The 27,723-nt window shown below is 41.7% G+C and overlaps 1 protein-coding gene across 1 annotated transcript; it reads left to right on the forward strand.

Moving 5' to 3' along the window:
* The first annotated feature begins 19,070 nt into the window (after window positions 1-19,070).
* Window positions 19,071-21,909, forward strand: CXCR1 (C-X-C motif chemokine receptor 1). Its single transcript, XM_057745151.1, has 2 exons — window positions 19,071-19,086; window positions 20,738-21,909. The coding sequence occupies exons 1-2, from the start codon at window positions 19,071-19,073 to the stop codon at window positions 21,823-21,825; spliced, it is 1,104 nt and encodes a 367-aa protein (XP_057601134.1). The 3' UTR covers window positions 21,826-21,909.
* Window positions 21,910-27,723: the final 5,814 nt, after the last annotated feature.

Raw genomic sequence — 27,723 nt, forward strand, 5'->3', positions numbered from 1 at the left:
TGGCTATTAGAAATCTTTTTAATCCTGTCCATCTAGGTGAAAAATGAATCTCATTTTAATTTGCTTGTCTGTAATTATTAGTGAGGTTTGACATCTTGAATACGAATTTTGGCCATTTGCAAGTCTTCTTTTATGGAGTGCTTCTTTGTGCCTTTTACTCACTTTCTATTTGGCTTGCAATTTTCTTATTTGTTTCTAAATAATCCATAGTTTAATAATACAACTCTTTCTCCAGCATGTTGCAAATATTTTTTCCACTTTGTTATTTGTCTTTTAGCTGTGCTGTTGATTTGCTTTGCTATATAGAAATTTTACATTTTCATGTCAATTTTCTCAATCTTTTTTAAAAAATGGTTTAGTTCTAAGAAAGCTGATTGTCATATCAAAATTATTGAAAAATTCTTGTCTTCTGTATTACTTTGTAGTTTATCATTTTTTAGTTAAAAATTTTATCTGTTTCTTCTTATTTTTAATTAGAAGAGCAATATATGAGAAGAAGCAATATATTCTTCTTTCACAAAAAGAATCTTTGTGATTTTTTTTCTCTAGGTACTCATTCATGAATTTATTTTGTTTTATTCACACAGTAGTTATTGAGGGTCTGCTATAGGCCAGCAATTCTTCTAGCTGCTTCTTTGTGATTCTTTTGGCCTTTTTCTCATGGTCCCATGATGGCTGCTGCTGCTCTGGCTATCACAACTAAAAGGAAGAAAAAGGAAGAGGTGGTACCAAGCAGTGTCTTTGCCTTTTGTCAGGAAAAGCAAGAGCTTTTCCAGAGTTCCCAGCAGTCGTCTCCTTAAGCCTCATTTGCTGGAACTATATACATGGCCACTGCTAAGTGCAAAGGAGGCTGGGAAAGTGGACCATAGAGTGTTGTAATTGGCTTAGACCATCCTTATCAAACTGAGGTCCTCTTAGTGAGGAAGGAAGGGGAACGGGTATTGCGTAGACAACTGCAGTATCTGCCATGTGGGGATATGTGAAGAGAGAAGCAGAGATGGGACACCATCTGGCTCCAAAGAGATGCTACAGTGGGAGTAACATCAGGCTCTCAGCTCCAATCACTAAGTGACAAACTGTGCTTCACTTCTTGTCCTTGTGAGTTGGCAAGATTGCCTGTTGTATCATTTCCATAAACCATTCTTTGACTTGAGCTGGTGAGAGTGGGTTTCTATTCCTTACAGCCCCAAATGGAGTTTCTATTGTTGTTGTTATTGAAGTACAATTAAGTTACAATGTTGTGTTAGTTTCAAGTCTACAGCAAAGTGATTCAGCTATATATATATATATTTTTTCTTTTCCATTATAGGTTATTACAAGATATTGAGCATAGTTCCCTGTGCTCCAAGCAGATTTTCTGACGTGTTAAAGTGTTTTCTCGTTTGTTCTTTTTTTTTTTTAAGAACTTTTATTGAGATACAGTTAACATACAATAAACTGCATATATTTAGAGTGTACTATTTGGTATCCCAATCTCCCAGTTCATTCCCCCCCAACCCTCCCTGCTTTCCCCACTTGGTGTCCATATGTTTGTTCTCTACATTTGTGTCTATTTCTGCCTTGTAAACTGGTTGATTTGTACCATTTTTCTATAGTCCACATATATGTGTTAATATATGATATTTGTTTTTCTCTTTCTGACTCACTTCACTCTGTATGACAGTCTCTAGGTCCATCCATGTCTCTACAAACGTCCCAGTTTCATTGCTTTTTACAGCTGAGTAATATTCCATTGTATATATGTACCACATCTTCTTTATCCATTCATCTGTTGATGGACATTTAGGTTGCTTCCATGTCCTGGCTATCATAAATAGCACTGCAATGAACGTTGGAGTGCATGTGTCTTTTTGAATGATGGTGTTCTCTGGGTATATGTCCAGCAGTGGGATTGCTGGGTCATATGGTAGTTCTATTTTTAGTTTTGCAAGGAACCTCCATACTGTTCTCCATAGTGGCTGTATCAATTTACATTCCCACCAACAGGGCAAGAGGGCTCCCTTTTCTCCACACCCTCTCCAGCATTTACTGTTTGTTGATTTTCTGATGATGCCCATTCTAACCGATGTGAGGTGATACCTCATCGTAATTTTGGTTTGTATTTCTCTAAGAATTAGTGATTTTGAGCAGCTTTTCATGTGCTTCTTGGCCATCCATATATCTTCTTTGGAGAAATGCCTATTTAGGTCTTCTGCCCATTTTTTGATCGGGTTGTTTGTTTTTTTGACATTGAGCTGGATGAACTGTTTATATATTTTGGAGATTAATTCTTTGTCTGTCGATTCGTTTGCAAATATTTTCTCCCATTCTGAGGGTTGTCTTTTTCTCTTACCTATAGTTTCCTTTGCTGTGCAGAAGCTTTGAAGTTTCATTAGGTCCCACTTATTTTTGTTTTTATTTCCGTTACTCTACGGGGTGGATCAAAAAAGATCTTGCTGTTATTTACGTCGAAGAGTGTCCTTCCTATGTTTTCCTCTAGGAGTTTTATAGTGTCTGGCCTTACATTTAGGTCTTTAATCTATTTTGAGTTTATTTTTGTGTATGGTGTTAAAGAGTGTTCTAATTTCATTCTTTTACATGTAGCTGACCAATTTTCCCAGCACCACTTATTGAAGAGGCTGCCTTTTCTCCATTGTATATCCTTGGCTCCTTTGTCATAGATTAGTTGACCATAGTTTATCTCTGGGCTTTCTACCCTGTTCCATTGATCTATATTTCTGTTTTTGTGCCAGTACCATACTGTCTTGATCACTGTAGCCTTGTAGTATAGCCTGAAGTCAGGAAACCTGATTCCCCCAACTCCATCTTTCCTTCTCAAGAGTGCTTTGGCTATTCGGGGTCTTTTGCATTCCAAACAAATTGTAAACTTTCTTGTTCTAGTTCTGTGAAAAATGCCATTGGTAGTTTAACAGGGATTGCATTGAATCTGTAAATTGCTTTGGGTAGTATAGTCATTTCCACAATGTTGATTCTTCCCATCCAAGAACATGGTATGTCCCTCCATCTGTTCATGTCGTCTTTGGTTTCTTTCATTAGTGTCTTATAGTTTTCTGAGTACAGGTCTTTCACTTTCTTGGTTAGGTTTATTCCTAGGTATTTGATTCTTTTTGTTGCAATGGTGAATGGGATTGTTTCCTTAATTTCTCTTTCTCATCTTTCATTGTGAGTGTAGACTCACACAAGAGATTTCTGTGTGTTAATTTTGTATCCTGCAACTTTACCAAATTCATTGATTAGCTCAAGTAGTTTTCTGGTAGCATCTTTAGGATTTTCTATGTATAATATCATGTCATCTGCAAACAGTGACAGTTTTACTTCCTCTTTTCCAATTTGGATTCCTTTTATTTCTTTCTCTTCTCTGATTGCTGTGGCAAGGACTTCCAAAACTGTGTTGAATAGTAGTGGAGAGAGTGGACATCCTTGTCTTGTTCCTGATCTTAGAGGGGAATGCTTTCAGTGTTTCACCACTGAGAATGATGTTTGCTGTGGGTTTGTCATATATGGCCTTTATTATGTTGAGGTAGGTTCCCTCTATGCCCACCTTCTGGAGAGTTTTTATCATACATGGGCGTTGAATTTTGTCAAAAGCTTTTTCTGCATCTATTGAGATGATCATGTGGTTTTTATCCTTCAATTTATTAATATGGGATATCACATTGATTGATGTGCATATATTGAAGAATCCTTGCATTCCAGGGATAAACCCCACTTGATTATGCTGTATGATCCTTTTAATGTGTTGTTGGATTCTGTTGGCTAGTATTTTGTTGAGGATTTTTGCATCTGCATTCATCATTGATATTGGTCTGTAATTTTCTTTTTTTGTAGTATCTTTGTCTGGTTTTGGTATCAGGGTGGTGGTGGCCTCATAAAATGAGTTTGGGAGTGTTCCTTCCTCTGCAATGTTTTGGAAGAGTTTGAGAAGGATGGGTATTGGCTTTTCTCTAAATGTTTGATAAAATTGACCTGTGAATCCATCTGGTCCTGAACATTTGTTTGTTGGGAGATTTTTAATCCCAGTTTCAATTTCATTACTTGTGATTGGTCTGTTCATATTTTCTATTTCTTCCTGATTCAGTCTTGGAAGTTTATACCTTTCTAAGACTCTGTCCATTTCATCCAGGTTGTCCATTTTATTGGCATATAGTTGCTTGTAGTAGTCTCTTATGGTGCTTTTTATTTCTGTGGTGTCTGTTGTAATATCTCCTGTTTCATTTCTAATTTTTTTTTTTTGGCACATGGGCTTAGTTGCTCCGCGGCATGTGGGATCTTCCTGGAGCTGGGATCGAACCCGTGACCTCTGCATTGACAGGCAGATTCTTAACCACTGCGCCACCTAGGAAGCCCCTCATTTCTAATTTTATTGATTTGAGTCCTCTCCCTCTTTTTCTTGATGAGTCTTGCTAGAGGTTTATCGATTTTATTTATCTTCTCAAAGAACCAGCTTTTAGTTTTATTGATTTTTGCTATTGTTGTCTTTGTTTCTATTTCATTTATTTCTGCTCTGCTCGTTATGATTTCTCTCCATCTACCAAGTTTGGGTTTTGTTTGCTCTTCTTTCTCTAGTTTCTTTAGGTGTAAGGTGAGATTGTTTATTTGGGATGTTTCTTGTTTCTTGAGGGAGGATTGTATTGCTATAAACTTCCCTCTTAGAACTGCCTTTGCTGCATCCCACAGGTTTTGGATCGTTGTGTTTTCATTGTCATTTGTCTCTAGGTATTTTTTGAGCTCCTCTTTAATTTCTTCAGTGATCTCTTGGTTATTTAGTAGCATATTGTTTAGCCTCCATGTGTTTGTGTTTTTTACAGTTTTTTTTCCTGTAACTGATTTCTAATCTCATAGTGTTGTGGTCAGAAAAGATGCTTGATACAATTTAAATTTTCTTGAATTTACCAAGGCTTGATTTATGACCCAAAATACGATCTATCCTGGAGAATGTTCCATGTGCACTTGAGAAGAATGTGTAATCTGATGATTTTGGATGTAATGTCCTATAGATATCATTAAATCAAGCTGATTTATTGTGTCATTTAAAGCTTGTGTTTCCTTATGAATTTTCTGTCTGGATGATCTGTCCATTGGTGTAAGTGGGGTGTTAAAGTCACCCACTATTATTGTGTTACTGTTGATTTCCTTGTTCACAGTTGTTAGCATTTGCCTTATGTATTGAGGTGCTCCTATATTGGGTGCATATATATTTATAATTGTTATCTCTTCTTCTTGGATTGATCCCTTGATCTTTATGTAGTGTCCTTTCTTGTCTCTTGTAACATTTTTTATTTTAAAGTCTATTTTATCTGATATGAGTATTGCTACTCCAGCTTTCTTTTGATTTCCATTTGCATGCAGTATTTTTTCCATCCCCTCACTTTCAGTCTGTATGTGTCCCTAGGTCTGAAGTGGGTCTCTTGGAGACAGCATATATATGGGTCTTGTTTTTGTATCCATTCAGCCAGTCTGTGTCTTTTGGTTGGTGCATTTAGTCCATTTACATTCAAGGTAATTATCAATATGTATGTTCCTAGTACCATTTTCTTAATTGTTTTGGGTTTGTTTCTGTAGGTCCTTTTCTTCTCTTACTTTTCCCACTTAGAGAAGTTCCTTTAACATTTGTTGTAGGGCTGGTTTGGTGGTGCTGATTTCTCTTAGCTGTTGCTTGTCTGTAAAGCTTTTGATTTCTCCGTGGAATCTGAATGAGATCCTTGCTGGGTAGAGTATTCTTGGTTGTAGGTTCTTCCCTTTCATCACTTGAAATATATCACGCCACTCCCTTCTGGCTTGCATAGTTTCTACTGAGAAATCAGCCGTTAACCTTATGGGAGTTCCCTTGTATGTTATGTGTCGTTTTTCCCTTGTTGCTTTTAATAACATTTCTCTGTCTTTAATTTTTGTCAATTTGACTACTATATGTCTTAGTGTGTTTCTCCTTGGGTTTATCCTGCCTGGGACTCTCTGTGCTTCCTGGACTTGTAGCTATTTCCTTTCCATGTTAGGGAAGTTTCCAACTATAATCTCTTCCAATATTTTCTCGGGTCCTTTCTCTCTCTCTTCTCCCTCTGGGACCCCTATAATGTGAATATTGGTGTGTTTAACATTGTCCCAGAGGTCTCTTAGGCTGTCTTCAGTTCTTTTCATTCTTTTTTCTTTATTCTTTTCCACATCAGTGATTATCACCATTCTGTCTTCCAACTCACTTATTCACCCTTCTGTCTCAGTTAATCTGCTATTGATTCCTTCTAGTGTATTTTTCATTTCAGTTATTGTGTTGCATATCTGTTTGTTTCTTCTTTAATTCCTCTAGGTCTTTGTTAAACTTTTCTTGCAACTTTTCCATCTTTGCATTGAGTCTTTTTTCAAAGTCCTGGATCATCTTCACCATCATTATTCTGAATTCTTTTTTTGGAAGGGTGCCTATCTCCTCTTCATTTAGTTGTTTTTCTGGTGTTTTATCTTGTCCCTTCATCTAGTACAAAGTCTTTTGCCTTTTCATTTTCTGTCTTTCTGTGGCTGGGGTGTTCAGTTCCACAAGATGAAATACTGCTGATACTGCTTGATACTGCTGTTTGTCCTCTTGTGGAGGAAGCTATCTAGGAGGCTCATGGGTGCTTCCTGATGGGAGGGATTGATGGTGGGTTGGGCTGGGTGGGCAGAGCTCAGTAAAACTTTAATGTGATTTGGTGGGCAGAGCTCAGTGACATGTTAATCTGCTTGTCTGCCAATGTGTGGGGCTGTGTTCCCACCCTGTTGGATCTTTGACCTGAGGCTACCCAGCACTGGAGCTTACAGGATCTTTGGTGGGGCTAATGGTGGACTCTGGGAGGGCTCACACCAATGAGCACTTCCCAGAACCCCTGCTGCTAGTGCCCCTGTCTCCTCAGTGAGCCACAGCTGCCCCTCACCTCTGCAGGCAACCCTCCGACACCAGCAGGTAGGTCTTGTTCAGTATCCTATGGGGTCAATGCTCCTTCCCCCGGGGTTCTGGTGAGCACACTTTTTTTGTGTGCCCTCCAAGAGTGGAATCTCCATTTCCCCAGTCCTGTGGAGGTCCTGCAATCAAATCCCGCTGGCTTTCAAAGTCTGATTCTCTGGGGATTCCTTCTCCTATTGCTGGACCCTCAGGTTAGGAAGACTGACATGGGGCTCAGAATCTTCACTTTAGTGGGTGGACTTCTGTGGTATAACTGTTCTCCAGTTTGTGAGTTACCCACCCAGTATTTATGGGATTTGATTGTGCCCCTCCTACCATCTCATTGCAGCTTCTCCTTTGTCTCTGGATGTGGGTTTTTTTTTTTTTTTTGGTGAGTTCCAGTGTCTTTCTGTCGATGATTGTTCAGCAGTTAGTTGTAATTCCAGTGCTCTTGCAAGAGGGAGTGAGCGCAAGTCCTCCTTCCCTGCCATCTTGATTCCTCCTTTCATTTGTTCTTTAGAGCAGTTATCAGAATCCTTATTTTAAACAGAAGGAAAAAAAGCTCTGAGGTTAAGTTGCTCAACTTCATGTGACTTTAACAGAGGTTTTCTGACAACTAATATATTTTTTGTGCCATGGCTGTATTTTTCGGAGGCCAGTCTTTAAAGGGGAAGTGTTCATTCCTTAAATAGCATCAAGAGGACAAAGGAATAAATACATAAGGGAGGGAATCTTCTTTGGGGCCAGTCAGTGTCACCCATCAGCTCTGTCCTTGGCTTAAGTCGAAAGTCAGGAGGCAGACTGACTGTCATGCATCTGGGTTTCATAGACTTAGGGAATGTTTAGTTTTCTGCTTGCCTATTTCCAAACTTTGTGCATGTAATTTATTGTCCTGATTACAGTTTAACATAGTTGGAGGATGTGAGACATTCAAGTTACAGATCTGTGTGAGAAGCGCAAGAGAAAACAAGTGGAGATGGGAGCTATGGCTTTCCTCCCTTCTCACGCCAGAGTAGCTCTGTGGGTGACCTCGACCAGCCATGACTTTAACCACCACCAAGACAGGGCTGGCTCTCAAGATCTTGATTCATCCTGGTCAAACAGAAGTCATTACCTCCCCTCCCTAACTTGAATTTTGTCTTGCATTCCCTATCATGGTAAATGGTAGAGCCATCTACACAGTCATGCCAGGACGTCATCACCCCCACATGCAAACCCTTGCCACATTATGTAGATTCTTTCCTCTAAATCACATGGTAATCCACCCCCTCTTTCCTTTCCTGAATTCTTCAGTTCAGACTTTCATTCTCTTTCAGAGGATGGTGGCTGCCATCTCCTGGATTTGGTATTTTCCATGTTCTTTGGGAAACCTGTGTGCTTGGTAATCATCTAGATTCCCAGGCCCTTCCCCTAGACTCTGAGTCAATAGGCCTGGGGGTGGGGCCCTGGAACCCGGTATGCTTAACAGGCATCCCAGGCAATTTTTCTAAGCAATGAGCAGCACTGGTACCTCGCTGGTCTCCCTGCTTCAGGTCTCTTCCTTGTCAATCTAGCCCTGCTCTGCTCTAGAAGTATCTTCCTAAAATGTACTAGAAGCTTTTTTTTCTGCCACACAAAACTCAGACTCTGTAAACAGGGTGTGTTTGGTCACTACTTCCCACTCCAGTCTCATTTCCTGCATTCTCTGGCCTTTAATAATACAAACGGTTCATCAAATTTGAGGATCCTCTTGCTTTTTCACTAGTTAATGCCTTTGCGTATGTTGTTCTTTCTGCCTGGACAGCCCTCCTTCCCCAGGTCTACCTGGAAAACTCCTATCCATCCGGCAAGATCCACCTCAAGTGTTCCTTCTTCCTTGAAGCTTTCCTTGCCTCCTTTGGAGCTTGAGCATATGTTTATTATTGCAGTTTCCTCACTGAAGTCTTTGTGGCAGAGTCTATGCTTAGCCCAGGTACAGGTAGTATCTGCAGTAGTTGTAGGTGCTCATTAAACAACTATTGAGTAGATAGCTTCTCCTCTGTGAGAGGAAATTTAGTGAAAGCAAATAGGGCAATTTTCAGGAAAATATTGTTCCCACTGTTTCCCCTGTGAGTCTAAACTCTATAGAGTTTCTTACTGTGAAAAGCAGACTTTGTCTGTTTACATTTACAAACTCAATACTTACACTGTGTAATAATAGTCAACATTTACTTGGTGCTCACTGTGAACTAGAAACTTTGCATTCACCACTTCATTTATCCTACAGATGAAAAAACTGGTTTGGGGGTGAATTAATTTGCCCAAGATCACAAAACTGGTAAATGGTGGGATTGGTACAATGCTATTCTGCCCCTTCCAGAGATTTATGTAGTAACCACTAGGATATGTCATATGTATCTAGGATAAGACAGCCCTGTATTGAGGGATGCAGGTAATGTAAGTGAGTGAAGCAGTGTGGGCATGAGGCAATAAGGAGGGGTGGGTAGTGTGGTAAACTGGAGGGTGTACACCCTGCTTCAAGGACTTAGCCAAGACTGAGTGCCAGCTGGTCTGCCACCCCAGCATTTTATTGTGAAAAATTTCAAACTTATGGCAAAGCTGTAAGAATTTTAAGTGTATGCCTGTCTATCTGCTACCTATATTCTACTAGGAACATTTTACTAGCTTTATCCATTTGGCAGTCCTTATATTCATTAACTCATTTTGTTTTTTAGTGCAAATATTTCAAAGTAAATTGCACACACATCTCCCTCAATACATCAGTACGTACAATATTAACTAGAGATCCATATTTGTTTATAATTTCTCTTTTGCTGTAAAATATGTGTACAATGAAATGCACAGATCTTCAGTGTATATTCACTAAGTTTTCACAAATACGTGCTCCTGTCATCTAAATTTCCATTGAGAAATATTCCCCAATCTAGAAAACATCACCGTTATCCCCCACATCACCTCATGTTCCTCCTGTTTGTCTCTGCTTCCATCCCCCCGAGGTAACAACTATTCCGATTATTTTTTATTATAGATTAGTTTTGCCTCTTCTAGAACTTTATAAAAGCAGAATTATACAGCACATACTCTTTTGTGCAAGACTTCTTTCCCTCAGCATAAGGTTTAAAGATACAACCATGTTGTTAAGTGTATCAGCTGCTCTTTCCTTTTTGTTGCTGAGAAGTATGTCATTGTATTTGACTGTAGGCACACACCACAGTTTGTTTATCCATCTTCCTATGCGCGGACACCTGGGCTGTTTCTAGTTTTTGGCTATTATGAATAAGGCTATTAATATTTTTGCACAAATATGTTTGTGGACATATATTTTCACTTTTCTCGGGTATAGTCTTAGGAGTGGAATTGCTGAGTCGTAGAGGAGGAGTACGTTTAGTTTTCTTTCTTTTTTTTAAAATAAATTTATTTATTTATTGGCTGTGTTGGGTCTTTGTTGCTTCACTCGGGCTTTCTTTAATTGTTGTTAGCGGGGGCTACTCTTCTTTGCGGTGGGTGGGCTCCTCATGGCTGTGGCTTCTCCTGTTGCGGAGCACAGGTTCTAGGCGCGTGGGCTTCAGTAGCTGCAGCACATGGGCTCAATAGCTGTGGCTCACAGGCTCTAAAGCGCAGCCTCAATAGTTGTGGCACACGGGATTAGTTGTTCCGTGGCATGTGGGATCTTCCCAGAGCAGGGTTCGAACCCGTGTTCCCTGCATTGGCAGGCGGATTCTCAACCACTGCCACCTAGGAAGTCCCAAGTTACTCGTTTTTAATGTGTTAAGATTATATTTCACATTTAAAACGGATAACGGGAACGCCATCACATATTTCAAAAATAAAAAAATATTAAAAACCATTAATGAAAAGTCTTCTTCTCACCTGCCTCCCATCTGCCCAGTTCCCATCTCCAACCCCTCCACCCCAGGTAAACATTTGTGCCGCTTATTTGTACTGCTACCAAGCATACTACTTGGCAGCCTCGTCTGACGGACAAAAATGTTGATTATGCTGATTAAGCCACACAGGGTGGAGCTCGTGCAGCAGGCGGCATGTAAGAGAAAACCAGCAAGGCTGCATTAAAGACAGGTTTGTTAGAACTTGCTAGAAGCTTGTCTCATGCACATGTAAGAGAGTGTTATCAGGGAAGGAGCTCCTTCTCCTCAAACTGGGACATGGTGCTTGTTGTGGACTGGATATTTGTGTTCCCTCAAATTTCTTTCTTTTTTTGGAAGAAAATACAAAATCACTGTAATGGAGATGACTTCCTGGGATTACATTTTAGTAGAATTAGAAAAAAGTAACAAAAGTTGAAGTATAAACCAGGAGGTCCTCCTGAGTTACTGAATCTGCCAGGACCATCAAAATTCATGTGCTGAAGCCCTAACCTCCAAAGTGATGCTATTTGGGGGTGGTGGGGGTGGTGGTGGTGTCTTTGGGAGGCAATTAAGTTTAGATGAAATCATGAAGGTGAGGACCCTCGCATGATGGGATTGGTCTCCTTATAAGGGGAGGAAGAGGCCAGAGCTCTTGCTCTCTCTGCACAGAAGGCAGTGGTCTGAAAGCTAGGAAGAGAGCTCTCACCAAGAATCCCACGAGGCCTGATCTCAGACTTTCAGTCTCCAAAACTGCGAGAAATAAATAACTGTTGTTTAAGCCACTGAGTTCACAGTATTTTGTGATGGCAGCCTGAGCTAAGACAATTTTGAAGGACCTAAAAGTGAGCTATCAGAAAGCTATGAAAAGCTCTTCAGTTCTGAAATACACCTTTTAATTGCTTTGCCAAGTGTGTCCAAACGTGCTGTGTTTAAAGGCGTGGATTCACACAAAGAGATTGAGAACCGCTGGTCTGGAGGAAGGGTCTGCGGAAGAAGTGGGATGGCCACAGGGACAGGACTATTCATGAAGCCTGTGACAAGTTTGAGTGAGATACGACCAAACGGGTGATAAACCAACTGCTCATCTCAAGCCGCGATCACGCTCTGGCAATTGCCGAACTCTCATCTGGGAGGACGTTAAGGGGAGAATGAGTGTTTGCATACCTTAAAGGGTGACGTTGGCCGCCTAATCCAATTTCCAGTGGGGTAGAGGGTATTTTCACGGGGATTATTTCACTGCGGGCCCGTCTGCCTAGCCCCGCCTCGCCCCACCCCCTCCTACTGGCCCCCTCCCCGGGTTTGGTTTGATTCGAAGGTAATGCTGCCCTCTCCTGGATTGATTTCGCAACTACAGCCCCTGGCCACCAGGAGTAGATTATTATTATTCCCGCCCCGCCCCCCCGCCCCCGCTGGATCTCAGGTGCATGTCAGTATCGCTGGGGGTCTCATGCTTTCCGAAGCCATGGTGGGGTCAACTGTGCCTCCAGTGTAATTTCCCAGAGTCCAGAGGCGAGAAAAACAGAAGACCAGCCACTTGTGGGTCTCCCAGTCTCTAGAAATATAATCCATCTTTCTTTCCTTTTCTTTCGTCAACAACTTTTTATGACACCCTAATTGCCAAGCTGTCTCCTAGGCACTTGGGATACAGTGATCAAAATAGATAAGGATCACTGCCTCCATAAAGCTTATGTTCTAGAGAGGAGAGCAACAATAAACAATAGTATCTATAATAAACAAGTAGATTATATAGTATGTGAGGAAGTGATAAGTGCTGCGGGGAGAGAGAAATGTGTAAAATAAAGCAGGATAGGGGACACCCAGCAATGCTAGGGGAGATGAACTGTAAATGGGTGGACAGGGTGGGCCCCGGTGAGAAGGTAGCATCTGAGCAAACACTTGGAGGAGGTGAGGGAGTTACCTGCAGGAACATCTACAGAAGAGCATCCCCAGAAGCGTGACCAGTGGAGGCAAATGTCCAAAGGCAGAGCCAGCATGCCAGTGTGGCGGGAGCAGAGTTCTAAGAGACAAAAGAGGTTACGATTAGAGGATGTTATGGGCTGAATTGTGTCCCTTCCCCCCAAATTCATGTGTTGGAGTCCTGACCTCCACTACATTGAAATGGGACCTTATTTGGGAATAGGGTCCTTGCAGATGTAATTAATTAAGATGAGGTCATCAGAGGGAGTCCTAATCCATCATAATTGGTGTCCTTATAAAAAGGGGAAATCTGGACACAAACACATGCACCACTTCACACAAGGAGAACACCATGTGAAGATGAAGGCAGAGACTGTAGTCAGTTTCCACAACCGAGGAATGCCAAAGATTGTCAGCAAACCACCAGAAGCTAGGGGAGAGGCCTGCAACAGATTCTCCCTCACAGCCCTTGGAAGGAATCAACCCTACTGACACCCTGATCTTGGGTTGCCAGCCTCCAGAACTGTGAGAAAATACTTTTCTGTTGTTTAAGCCACGTGGTTTGTGGCCCAGAAGGTCGGGGGTAGAGGAGTGATGGAGAAGGCCTTAAAGGCTATTTAAGAATTTTCATTTTTATTAAGTTCACGTTTTTCATAATTAAGTGGGCTATATCCCCCTCCACGCAAACATTACTCAATGTTAGGAAACCATGAGTATAATTCACATGCTAATATATCTAAGAAGAAAAAAAAAGTATGACTTTTCATAGGCCTTTGACAAAATCCATTACCTATTCCTGATTAAAAAAAATAAAACTCAATAAACTAAAATAGATAACAACTTTAAAAGCAAGTCTTAACTAAACTCCAGATTTTATCAGGATTTTTCCTGTTTTCCCATTATCTCCTCTTTCTGTGCCAGGATCCAATCCAGGGTTCCCCATGGCATTCATTTGGCATGGCTCCCCAATCTTCTTGTTCTGTGCCAGTTTTGCTTAGTCTTTCCTTGCTTTTCATGACCTTCACAGTGTTGAGGAATGCTGGCCAGGTATTGTGTAGAATATGCCCCAGTCTGGGCTTGTCTGATGTTTTCCTCATGATTAGATGGGGTGATGGGTTTTGGAGAGATTACCACAGAGGTGAGGTACCCTTCTCTTCACAGCACCTCAGGGGTATGTGAGACCCACACAGCATCCCTAGTGTCATCAGCCTTCCTTATTTGGTGAAGGTAGTGTTTGTCTGGTTTCTCCACTGTGTAGTTACTTAAAATGCACTTAAAAAAATGAAAGCTGTAACATTCATCCTTTGGAGACATTGGAGGATAGTAAGAAGGCATGACATGATATGACTTAAAACATAAACGAATCACTCTGGCTTGGGTGATGAGAACGGACAGTAGGCTAGAAGGGGCAGAGCAGGGGAGACTGGGAGGTTGCCTTAGTAATTTAGGTGAGAAGGGATGGTGGCGGGGACCAGGGCAATGGCAGCAGAGGAGATGAGAAAGTAGGAGTTGGAATTTGTTTTGGTAGAATCAGCAGAATTTTCTGGTAGATTGAATGTTGGGTGTAAGAGATAAAGATGTGTCAACGATGAGTCCACGAATTCTGGCCTGAGCTGTTGGAAGGATGGAGTTGCCATTACCTGCGCTCAGGTGAAAAGTCCAATCTGCCATTTATCTCCTCTCCACCTCTTCAATATTTTACCCACCTAAGAAATACTTATTTGGTGTCTGGGCTGCTTGCATAATTTATAGGACCCAGTGCAAAATGAAAATGCAGAGTCCCTTGTTCAAAAAGCAAGAAAGAGCTTGTTTCTTTCTTCCATGGTCTTTCTCTTAAGGGGACAGAGTTTTTTTTTATTTATTTTTTTATTTGCTATCTAATGTTGCACTCCCTGAGGCTTGATATTTGGGGGGTAGGGGAGTGGGAGATTGAGCCCCCATTTCAGAGAAGCAACAAGAGGTAGGACTGCACTTGAGCTGATCTCCAAGCCCCTGTGAGTGTTCCATTGCCCCATCAGTCCTCACTTACAAAACACAAATTCTAGGATAAAGTTATTAAGAGTCTCAAGGTGGTGACCACAGAGACCGAAACGCAGGGCTCTTCCGAGCACAGGGCCCTGTATGACTGCACAATCACATGCCCACTCCCTGTTTGGCATCTACTAGTATGTGTCAGACGCTTTGCTGGGTACTGAGGGTGCAGAATAGAATCCTTTACAGAGGGGCAAGGAGGAAAGGAAGAGATGCTTTATTAATCACTTCTCTGTGTCAGAGTCCTGCCTATTTGCAGTTCAGTGGGAGAGACAGCCTTAATAATGAGTGTAATTCGGTCTGAAAAGTACAACAGTAGGGAACGGGTGGGTGGCACCAGGCCCTGGGGGGAAGGAACCTGTAGTGGATTGAAGGGTTGAGGAGTTAGGAGGAGGCTCAGAGTCTTGGACATCTGACCACCAATCTAGCTGGACAGGCAAATCTGAGAGAGGAGAGGGAGATGACCATAAGGGTGTTATTTAGTGAAAATGGCTAAATACTTGTTTTTTTTTTCCTGACTGCAAAAATAATGCTCATTTTAGAAACTGGGCCACATCGAAGGGTATAAGCAGGAAAGAAAATATCCATAATCCCACCACCCAAAGATAACCACTGTTGACATGTCGACTCTCTCCTATTTTCTCCCTGAGCATATACATCCATACATTTATTACAAAATGTTATCATTCTGTACACTCTGCTTCTATTACAGATACCTTTAAATGACATTAATTGTAGCTATACATTATTGTGTTTAATAGAAACATACTGCTCCATTTTACAGATCTACTATAATTTGTCAAAGCAGTTTTTTGAAGGGGATTGAAATATTACCAAATTTTATTATTATAAACGACTCTGAGATGAACTTTATTCCCCCTCTTCCTCCCTGTTCCTGCTTCTCTCCTTCCTTCCTCCCCTCATGTAAGTGGGATTGCAGGGTCAGAGGGTTTACATTGTTTAGTGAGTCTGTTACATAATCACCCAACAGGACTGCATATAGACAGTTAAAAGTCATGGAACGTTTATTATCTGCCAAATGCTATACTAAGCACTTTACATGTGTTAACGATCCTTATACCAACCCTATGAGCTAGCTCCTACTTTTAGTCTCATTTTACAGAGGAGAAAACTGAGACACAGAGTGGGTATCAAGCTTCCCAAGGCACACAGCAGGCCAGAGACAGAGCTGGGATTTGCACTGAGGTGTTTTGGTTCTAGAGCCTGTGATCTTACCCCATTTTGTCATCACATAGCTCCATGAGGCAAGTATCCCCATTTTTATGAATAAGGATATTTTAATACATGTTAAGAAACTGTCCAAGGTCATAACTATTAAAAGAAAGCCAATGTTTGAATCATGGTCTGTCTCTCAAGCAGGGGTTTCTGGGTCCCTCACGAGGATTTCTGAGTTCATTCAGGAGAGTGTCCTCAGCTGGAGTCTCATCTGCTCACTCTCCAAGGTTCCTCTCTGGTTTCCAGCAGAGGCTGGCAACCAGGGCTGGGAGGTCTTCACCCCCAGGTCACACACCTGTCAAGTCCTGCCGTTACCTGACTGTCTGCCTGGACCCAGTGACACACCGACATTGCCTCCCCTCTCTGCTTATCCTAGATCACTGTTGGGTTCCAGAACTCTCTCAGTTGGGCACAGGTTTGGTTGCATGTACCAGACAACTCCACTTGAACTGGTCTTAACAATAAAGACGATTTACTGGCTCATGTAACTGAAAAGTACATAGAGGAGCTGACCTCTGGGCATGGTATGTTCAGGATGCTGGCTCTGTTTCTCTGTGATTCTCTTGGTTCTCTCCTTCCTGCAAGTGTTAGTGTTTGTCTTTGAACATTTATGTTGCAAAATGGCTTTCAGCAGCAACAGGACTACATACTTGTTTTTCCACAGTCATTAAACAACCATCCTGAACTTGTCTCTGAGTGGAATTATCTTAGGTCACGTACTTGCCCTTGAACCTGTCACTATGGCAACAGGGACCATTACTGGGGAGAGGGTGAACCCTCCTCTCCACATCCCTCACTTCTACGTTGGTCCCCAGGTCCGAGTGGATTCTTCTGTAGGGATGTGAAGAGATACTGATGGTGGCATCAAAACTGACAGAGGGACAGAACGGATATCCTTACAACCATATTGTGCTGTTCATGTAGTCTTGCACAGAAGCTGCCGTTTCTAAAACAGAATGACAAGAACAGGGCTCTGCATTTTGCCAAAGGACTGGCATTTGGGCTGCACATGTCACAACAATCTTTGTGGCACTGGATGTTCTGCACAGAATGGAAATATACTCTCCCATTAGGAACATTATAGATCCATTTACGAGGGAGCCTTTATAAGCAGAAAGTGACGTCCGGAAGATACATTGGGTGGGTGAACTTGCTGGAACGTTTTAAAGTGGGTAAAATTGTATTCCAAGCTCATCTGTATGTCTTTCCCCACCCTTCAGTGAGATGCTCTTTCCTGCCACAAAGGGAAAGATTCTTTTCAACTCTTGTCCTCCAGATCGTCTTCCCGTTGGAGACCTAAGCTACCATCACTGCCACCCCGTGCTCATCCAGAGGGGCTGCTTCCCTTTTACTCCTTGGATTTGAGGGAGGGCCAGACCCTTCCTTAGGACCCCAGTGATTACTTGAAATAGACTGGAAGGCTGAACCAACTTGACTGAGGGCCTGGGAAAGCAGAAGGAAATTATACACAAAGAGGAGCTTAAAACTAGGTGTTAGATCAGGCTCTTCTCTCCTTGGTCTTTCTCCGTGGGCCTCTTCCTTGCAACGACTTCCTTGTCCAGTGACTGCTGCCCCCTTGTGGCAAATACTCTCTTAGCTGGCACTTGAGTACACGTAGGCCGTTGCAGTCCTGACCTCAGACGGTCTGTTTTCTCCTGTGTTCTCTATTTTCTGCCCCAAGAGCTACGTTTTCCCTAGATGATTAATAGGAGGAATGTCTGCTCCCTCCAGGGACTACCCCACCTTCAAGTCTTTTCTAGTCTAGGCATCAGATCACAATTGGTCAACACCTGTAAAAGCAAAGTGTGGGTAGCCCCAGGGCAGTTGTCTCTACACTTCCTTCTATTACTTATGAAGGATAAGAGAACCCAGGAGGAGAGCATGACTTAGTTTAAGAAATATGCTTGCCAGTGGCAGAATTGTAGGTACCAGTGCCATGATAAATTCAGCATTTATGGTAGGGGCAGAATTTACCCTTGCACAGATTAGCACCAACTCTAAACAGTAGAGGATGGTTTGGAAAGGACAGACAGACCAGCTTGGCTATATGGAAGTGCATCTTTCAGGCACACCTTATATAGACTGTGTGTCAAAGTGATAGACACCCTGAATCATGGTGGGGCCCCACAATGCATGAATCAAAGGAGATGTGACTAATGTTTATTCTGCAACCATTGAGTGAGCACTTACTCTGTTTCCTGGCAGAGGCTCTGAAGATGAATCAGAAAGGGTCTTTGGCAGCCCATGGTCTAGTGGGGCAAGCTGACTTGTAAACACATCATTACAGAATGATAGGGTTCATGTTATAATGCAGAAGTGACTAAAGTACCAGAGGTAAAACTAAGGGACAGACATGAGCTGCTGGGAGCAGCTGAGGCAGGTTCCCAGAGATGCCATCCATCGTTACTGAGAGCAGGGAAAATGACATTACCCCTACTCCTCCATTCACTGACTGCCCCAGCTCCCATGGTCTCCCTGTGGTCCAGCCAGACTCCAGGAGTGGTCCCGAGCCTCAGGGCCATTCTAATTGGCAATTGTTTGTTGGAAGTTGTTGTGCAAAGGAGCGACTGGCAGTAGAGTGGGTTTACTTCTCCCTCCACAGCTCCACCAACATCTCCATCCCAAATAAATCTAGAGTTTAAGTAAAAATTGTGTGCTTGCTGTCCAAACACAGCTCAAGTGCAATATTCCATCTCCTTTCCACTGGGTTGTCCCCTGGTCCCCCCAGTGGAGGACTCCTACAAGGCCCTCCTACAGAAAACTCCTCTGAAATCTCTCCTATACAAAGTCAAGTCCTTTCTCCTTTATTCATGTCAGGCAAGTTGGAAGCTTTCAAATGGAAATAAATGCAAGAAAAGGAAGAGAATAAAAATAGTCATCCACACAGTGGAGAATTCAGATAATGGACTGTTAACTCTATCTTCATGCCTGGTTCCCCTGCTTGGATATATGGACCCTGGGAGTCTCTGATGCCCTGTGATCCTTTAACCTGTTCTCCAAATGTAGACATGGGTAGGGCTCAGGGAGGGGCTGTGCTGTGACGTGGCTTCTGTATTTCACTTTATTCATCAAGTTCCCTTTCAGCGTCAAGTCACTCTTGTCTCTGAGTTCCAGGCTCTTACAGTTGGACACACATGGCGGGTGACTCAGGTAGGATGCCACCTCCGTTTGCCAGAACTTTCTTTGGGGCAGGGTGACTTGGTTTGACTATGTTTTAGAAAATGCATCCATTTGTCTTAGACCTGTGATTTCTGGTGGTTTCTGATTCCCTCGTGACCAAGTATTCAACCCTGTCCTTATACGTGGGTGTAGATGGTGACAAGGAGGCCACAGCCTTCTCTTCTCCTCCTTTCATAACTCTCCCTTTTATAGGGAAGAGGATGACTTTCCCCAGTGTGATGTTTATTGCTTTGGCCTAAGACTGTGTCTTCTGTGAAAATGCAGTCCTGGCAGGGATATTAAAATGTGGGATCTGAATGAACTCAGGCTTGGAAGCAACTCAGGGGTTATTTACTCTGCCTCCCTCAATTTGGATGAGAAAATGGAAATCTGTAGAGGTAAAAGGACCCACTAAAAGTCACGCAGCTTATTAATGATAGAATCAGGAGAGAATGAGGACTGGATCCAGATATCCGTATTTCCAGGCTTGGTAACTTTTCATAGGTTTTCAGATTGTTCTCTGAAGAGCCCTGGGGGTTTTGTGGGAATCTCCGTAGAGGCTATCTGGATGGGGAGAGTAGCACACCCTCCCTCCCTAGCAGATGAGCTTTTATCTGTTTTACATATTAGGCCTCTGGTAAGATTTTGCTTCAACAAATGTTTCACAATTTTAAAAGATGTTTGAAAACTGCTGAACAATTCTGTGGATGTTTAGGGGGTGATTTCACGGGCCAAGCTGGGAGCTTTTCTTAAATGCTTATACTTTTTTTAGACAGAGGACCCAAACATTTATTGCTCCTTTAGAGAGAAGGCTTAAAATTCACTTTTTCTTTCTTTTTTTTTTTTTTTGTGGCTGTGCCACATGGCATGTGGGAATCTTAGTTCCCCAACCAGGGATCAAAACACAGAGTCTTAACCACTGGACTGCCAGGGAAGTCCCTCAAAATACACTTTAATGCAATCCATTGCTATCATTTTCTTCCCTCAGTAGATTTTAAGACGGTTAAACAAGAATCAGGAAGGGAATTTCCTGGCGGTCCAGTAGTTAGGACTTAGCGCTTTTATTGGCGGGGCCTGGATTCGATCCCTGGTCAGGGAACTGGAATCTCACAGGCCACACTGTACAGCAAACAAACAAACAAACAAAACAAAACAAAACAAAACAACCAAAACAAAAAACCCCAGAAAAATCAATCATGGAGGAGAAATAACATAGAAAGGGACATCTGAGAGCAGGTTTGCCTCCTTGCATTTTGGCTGATTCTGGCCCTCCCCTGAATGTATAGGACCAACCTGGTCCTCCCATCTGAATGTACAGGCATGGCTGAGGATGGAGAAAGCCAAAGACAGCACAGAGGCAGTATTATAGGTAGAGCTGATGCCGTTGTAGGGCTGACCAACAGCAGAGGTTTTTTCCTGTAGTCCGTCTTATCCCAGTTCAAGCCTCGGAATTATGGAAAGTTGATAACACGGTGAAGCTGATCTCTAAGCAGCCAGAGATAGAGGTGAAGGAAGGGATCTCTGGTTACCAAACTAGCAGCGAAGTAGAAGATAGCTCAGTAACCATTATCACATCCTTGATGAGAGTGACTTGAATCTGAGTTACTAAATAACCTTTCTTTTCTTCTAATCTTTCAACCAGATCAAACCATGACTATCACCATGGATGATTTAGCTAATAACACTGATTTTTGGCTGACCTACTTCGATGAGTTTGCAAATTTCACTGGATTGCCACCCACAGAAGATGATTATAGTCCCTGTAAGATAGACACTGAGACACTCAACAAGCATGCCGTGGTTGTTATCTATGCCCTGGTCTTCCTGCTAAGCATCCTGGGAAACTCCCTGGTGATGCTGGTCATCTTATACAGCCGGGTTGGCCGCTCTGTCACCGATGTCTACCTGCTGAACCTGGCCATGGCTGACCTGCTCTTTGCCCTGACCTTGCCTATCTGGGCCGCCTCCAAGGCAAAGGGCTGGATCTTTGGCACACCCCTGTGCAAGATGGCCTCACTCCTGAAGGAAGTCAACTTCTACAGTGGTATTCTACTGCTGGCCTGCATCAGCATGGACCGTTACCTGGCCATTGTCCATGCCACACGCACGCTGACCCAGAAGCGGCACTGGGTCAAGTTCATATGTTTAGGCATCTGGGTCCTGTCCTTGATCCTGGCCCTGCCCATCTTCCTTTTACGTGAGGCTTATCAACCACCCTATTCCAGCCCAGTCTGCTATGAGGACGTGGGTGCCAATACAACGAAATGGCGGATGGTAATGCGGATCCTGCCCCAGACCTTTGGCTTCCTAGTGCCCCTGCTGGTCATGCTGTTCTGCTACGGACTCACCCTGCGCACGCTGTTTGCGGCCCACATGGGGCAGAAGCACAGGGCCATGCGGGTCATCTTCGCTGTCGTGCTCGTCTTCCTGCTCTGCTGGCTGCCCTACAACCTGGTCCTGGTCACAGACACCCTCATGAGGCTCCGGGTGATCGCGGAGACCTGTGAGCGCCGCAATGACATTGGCCGGGCCCTGGATGCCACCGAGATCCTGGGCTTCCTCCACAGCTGCCTCAACCCTCTCATCTACGTCTTCATTGGCCAGAAGTTTCGCCACGGCCTCCTCAGGATCATGGCCATCCATGGCCTGGTCAGCAAGGAGTTCTTGGTCAAGGACGGCAGGCCGTCCTTTGTTGGCTCCTCTTCAGGGAACACTTCTACTACCCTCTGAGACCCCACGCAGGGCTCCTCCCTTCCCTACAGCATCTGCCCCAAGCCTCATGTCCTCTGGCTGCTCACACCCCATGTCAAGGCAGCCCCCCACTGTGGTAACAGAAAGCTGCAGAGGCCACGTCCTTACTAGGCTCCCGTCGTGTGGATTAGAAAGCCTGCCCCGGCCCCCACCTCCTACCGCAATTACTGTGTCAACTGCTAGAGCTTGGTCTATCCTACCACTGAGCCCACAGCACTCTGTCTTCTGAAGATATTCTTTTAAGAGATTACAAGAAGTTCCCACCATTGGAAGCCATTAGTGTCAAACACCATTGGTGCTTCCTCAGCTCTCCCTTTCCTTGTCTGCTAACGAAGTCCACCTCCCTAGAGAGAGGCTGAAAATGACAGATACTCCCTTTCTAAGATTCCCTTAAGCCAGCAGTAGCCATATCATTTGGCTCTGATTAATAAGACTTAAAGGCAATAGTGTGCTGGTAAATCACTTTCCTGGGAGAAAGTCTTAATATTCTGTGGTGTAAATAAATGCTCCTACCATGGCCAATTTCAAGGGTGGTGATGTTTAGCAACGAGTTCACAAAATCTAGAAAATATAATAATCTGCTTTCACAAACTGGCTTCAGTGTACTATTGCTTAAGAGAAGTCTACTGGGGCCAGAGGACTCCTGGGAAATATTCTTGATTTAAAAGAGAGAGAGAGAGACACACACACACACACACATACATATATATCCTTGGTTCTTGCTTTTGAATATGGTTATAGGATATGATGTATGGAGCTGAGGCAGCCATGTTGTGACAATGAGCCAAAAAGTGTGCCAACACACTTAGGCCAGTTTTTTAGATTAGTTTTTAATTAATTTTTTATTTTTTGGCTGCACTATGTGGCATGCAAGATCTTAGTTCCCCGACCAGGTATCAAACCCGCAGCCCCTGCAGTGGAAGTCCCAATGCTTGCTGATTTTAAATTTTGATAATTTGTTTTGTGGGCTTGGTTAAAATTTTCCAGCCTCCAAGTTACAATGTTGAATTATACTATTTCCCCCTACACTGTTCCCCTTCTGATCAACTACAGCCTCCTCACCACCCCTTGCCTTCCTATCCAGTGGCCTATTCTTAGTGGTTCCAGCAAAAAGATTAATGGATAATCTCTATTTTATTCCATAGGGGTTTAAGGTTGCTCCTCTCCCAGCAACCTGCATTTTAATTAGGTTTTTTCAGAGGCTGAAAAGTCTCATAGATGCAAATGAGACTCAGAATATTCTGTTCAAGACTTGTGGTTGCCAAGGGGGGAGGAGGGATGGGGGAGGAATGGATTGAGAGTTTGGGATTAGCAGATGTAAACAATTATATGCAGCATGGATAAACAACAAGGTCCTACTCTATAGCACAGGGAACTCTATTCAATATCCTGTGATAAACCATAAGGGAAAAGAATATGAAAAAGAATGTATGTATATGTATGACTGAATCACTTTGCTGTAACAGCAGAAATTAACACCACATTGTAAATTAACTATACTTCAATAAAATAAATTTAAAAAAATAAATTGACCATCTCCTCTTTGGTTTAAAGCTCTTCCCAGAGATATCTTCCCAGAGATAACCACTAACCAAGAAATCACGAAGAGTTTAGGCATAACTTGGAGATTTTGCAAGTTTCGTTTCAGATCATCACAATAAAGTGAATATGGAAATATAGTGTTTCACCTGAATTTTTTTTTGGTTTCCAAGTGCATATAAAATTCATGTTTATGCTGTAGTCTAGCCAGTGTGCAATAGCATTGTCTAAAAAATTACATACCTTAATTAAAAATGCTTTATTGCTAAAAAATGCTAACTGTTATCGGAGCCTTCAGTGAGTCGTAATTTTTTTGTAACAGTAACATCAAAGATGACTAGTGAGCAAATGCTGTCGGAAAAATGGTACCAATAGACTTGCTCCAAGCAAGGGTTGCCACCAACCTTCAGTTTGTAAAAAATGCAATACCTGTGAAGCACAACAAAGTGAAGCACAATGAAATGAGGAGGTATGCTTGTACAGCCTTTGCTATTTTTTTTTTTTTTTAATGGGATCTTCCTGGAGCAGGGCTTGAACCCATGTCTCCTGCATTGGCAGGCGGATTCTTAACCACTGCACCACCTAGGAAGCCCAGATTTTGCTGCTTCTATGCAGAGGTTGGAGGGGCCAAAGATCTCTGGGTCTGACCCATAAAGCCACAAGTGGCTAACAGCTGAGCTCTCCCCACGACTGCTTTTATCCAGCCTGGTATTCTGTTTTTAAATTCAAGATCCTTCTTCGAAGCTTGAGGGTAGAAATTAATTAAAGATTTAAAAAAATAAAAATAAGAATACGTTAATGCAAACTTTCTAAATTAGTTTTTCTTTTTCTTCAAAGTATTTCCCTTACATTGTTTAAGAAAGTGAAATAGCTTTATAAACCTTATAATGAAAACCAGCAGCAGCCCTCCTGCCCCACTTCCCCCAGGCAAAGGCAACAACTTTCAACTCGCATAGGTGTTTCATTCAATAGTGGTCTACATATTTCTAAATATCATGCTTATTCTGCTAGCTCTTGAGATTTTTTTCTGAGTTTTAGACATCATCTATTGACTTTCTATCTCCGCTTCTGAAGATTTAACACTCTCTCACACTCTCTCTTGCTTTTACTCCCGTCCAAGAAAACACAAATACTCCCTCCTCCATTCTTCCAGGACATGGATACCACACTTTTTGGTTAAATCAGCATTCAATGTTTCAGTTAAAATGACTATATAAAAAATAATTCACAGTTAAGTGCAATGTTTACACTTCCTTTTTTGGTACAAGTTTTGTTTTCCTTAGAATTAATGATAGGATTTTTCCATGTACTTTTCATTACATCAGTCTCAAATGTCTTCCTCAATACATTCACACTCATCAGATAATCAAGGTCAATGATCTAGAACTTTTTTTCCTTTCTTGGAGACTCCTTGTCTAGAGTGCTTTATACCCTATTACAATCTGCGCAGGTTACTAGGCCTGCACTTTTTTTCTAAAAAGCTTTACAAAAATTTTAGAATCTGATTGCTAATTTCTATAAAATGTCCTGCTGGGATTTTGATCTGGATTATGTTGAATGTATAGATCAATTTGGAAAAAGTTGACTTCTTAATAACGTTGAGTCTTCCAAACCATGAGCAATGGCATCTTTCTCCGATTATTAGTTCTTTTCTAATTTGTCTTGGCAATGCTTTGTAGTTTTCAGTACATAGATCTTGTAGATATTTTGTTTGATTTATCTCTAAGTATTTTATGATTATTTGAATGCTATTATAAATGATATTTAATTTTAAAAAATTCCAGTTTTTTTCTTACTATAGGGAAATATAATTGAGTTACGTATATTGACCTTGTATTCTGGGACCTTGGTAAATTCACTTTTTAGTTCTAGCCATTTTATTTTTAAAGACTCTTTTGGATTTTGTGTGTACACAACCATGTCACCTGAGAATAGACAGTCATCTCTTCCTTTTATTTATACCTTTTATTTATTTTTCTTGCCTTATTTCACTGGCTAGATCCTCCAGTACAGTGCTGAATAGATGTTGGAAGAGTTTGCCCTGTTCCTAGTCTTAGGGGTAAAGCATTCTGTCTATCCCTATTAAATACAATGTTAGCTAAAGATTTTTCATGGAGACCCTTTATCAGGTTGAGGAGGTTCCTTTCATGAATGGCTGTTAAATCTTCCTGTTTCTTTAAGGCCATGACCTCTGGAGCCAGAATACTGCTGCTTACAGTTTTCGTGACTAAGGGCAGAACATTTAACCTCACTCCACTACTTTGCAAAATGTGGATAATATGATGTTCAGCTAATTCCTATGATCTTTAAGTTAAACCACACACACACACACACACACACACCCCATTTAGAAGAATGCCTTATCATACCATAGCTGCTATATAAATGTGAGCTATCATAATTTTGGTTTTCTCCTTTATTTTGTTGTACTACTGGATTTTGCTGAGAAAAGATATATACTGAATAACTTTTTAGAGATTCTGAATTTTCAAAAAAGACTTTATGCTACTCTCACATGTGATTGGTAATCTGGCTGAGTATTGAATTCTAGTTAGAATTTATTTTCCTTCAGAGTTTTGCAGGCTTGTCTTAATTTCTTCTAGTTTGTAGGGTTGTTGCTGACACTTCTGATGTTATTCAATTCTTTTTTTTTAATCATTTATTTATCAAGAGAAACTATTCCTTAGCCCAGATATTCATAGTTCATAGTTTCATAGTTCAGGAACACAGGTAAGTGACAAACTTCCATGGAACTCAACCCAAAGGAGTTCTTTATATTCCAAAATCACTTTGCACTCTGAAAGATACCAGCCTTCCTCATCTCCTCAAAATCTTTCATGGAATCATAATTTCTGTAGAAATCTGCATATGCCTTCTTTCTTGGTTCAGCCACAGCAAACTTATACAAAGTTGCAACTCCCAGGGAGACAATGAATGCTCCAACAATATGAAATCGCAGACGCTTGGCAAGAAGGCCAGGCATCTGAGGTTTTGTCAAAGAAGTGGAAGCCATGGTAGTTTTTCTCCTTGACAGCTCAACAACGACGTCCTTTCAGACAGATGGAAAAATGGACCTCAATTCTTAATGTATTTTATGTGACTGAATTTTTTCTTAGAAATTTTTAGGATATTCTCTTTATCTTTTCAGTTTTAGGATGCATGATGATGTACCTTGCTGAGGGTTCTTTTCTCATTCATTTTGTTGGGCACCTGGTGAATCCTTTCAATCTGGAAAGTCAGATTCTGTGAAATTTTCTTGTATTACTTCTTTGATATCCCCCCCCCCTTTTCCCATTCTCTTTTTTTCCAGGATTCCTCTTATTTGACTGTTGAGCCCCCAAGTTTGATTCTGTAATATTTTTGCAAAATTTCCTGTTTTTTTAATATCTTAATCTTTTCACTTTCCATGAAATTACCCTTAACTTCATTCCTCAGCTTTTTAATTGGAACTGAGAATTTCTGCTATCATATTTTAAATGTCCAATAGGCTTTTTTTGTTCTCTAATGTTTCCTTTTATGGCACTTCTTTCTTTCCTCCTGGATATAATATTTCCTCTCACCTTCCTAAGGGTATTATGGTTTTTGTGAAGATTTCTTTAGCTCCCTTTATTGTCTCTGTGTCTTTTCTTTTGTTCTGGTAACTCAGTTACAACTTGACTTACAGTGTGTGACTTCCATGAAAAAAGTCTGTCTTTTGTTTTCTTTCACATTCTCTTTGTTTTTATACCGTGTGGGAGTATGCCTTAAAAAAATCCCTTTAGTGTAATTTGTAGTGGATTTTTGAGAGGGAGCAGATATAAAAACATTTCTCTAGTCCTCTATTTTTGATATAAAATTCCCCTGGATTTAAAAAATATATTTATTTTAAAGTCACATCCAGATTGTTTTACTATCTTTAGTTCCTCAGGTGTGAATTCTCCTTTTCGTTATGTTGGCTGACTGTTGATTGTAGTGGTTATTAATTCTTTGTAATATTCTATTGTGAGCTGATGTATTGAAGAGCATTTTTTTTTCCCATGGGAGTCTTGTATATGTCTGGGATTATGAAGAAGCCTGCACAGAGGCAGTGTCATGGCTGTCCTTGCTGGAGCCCTACTGGGTCATATGGTTCATAGTATTTTTGGTAATTTTTGTTGTTATTTCTTTTTTTAAAATTAATTAATTAATTATATTGGCTGTATTGGGTCTCTTTTGCTGTGCACGGGCTTTCTTTCTTTAGTTGTGGTGAGCGGGGGCTACTCCTCTTTGTGGTGCGCGGGCTCCTTATTGCTGTGGCTTCTCTTGTTCCGGAGCACGGAATCTAGGCACGTGGGCTTCAGCAGTTGCAGCATATGGGCT

The sequence above is a fragment of the Hippopotamus amphibius genome, chromosome 8 (genome assembly GCF_030028045.1).
Source record: "Hippopotamus amphibius kiboko isolate mHipAmp2 chromosome 8, mHipAmp2.hap2, whole genome shotgun sequence".
NCBI lineage: Eukaryota > Metazoa > Chordata > Mammalia > Artiodactyla > Hippopotamidae > Hippopotamus > Hippopotamus amphibius.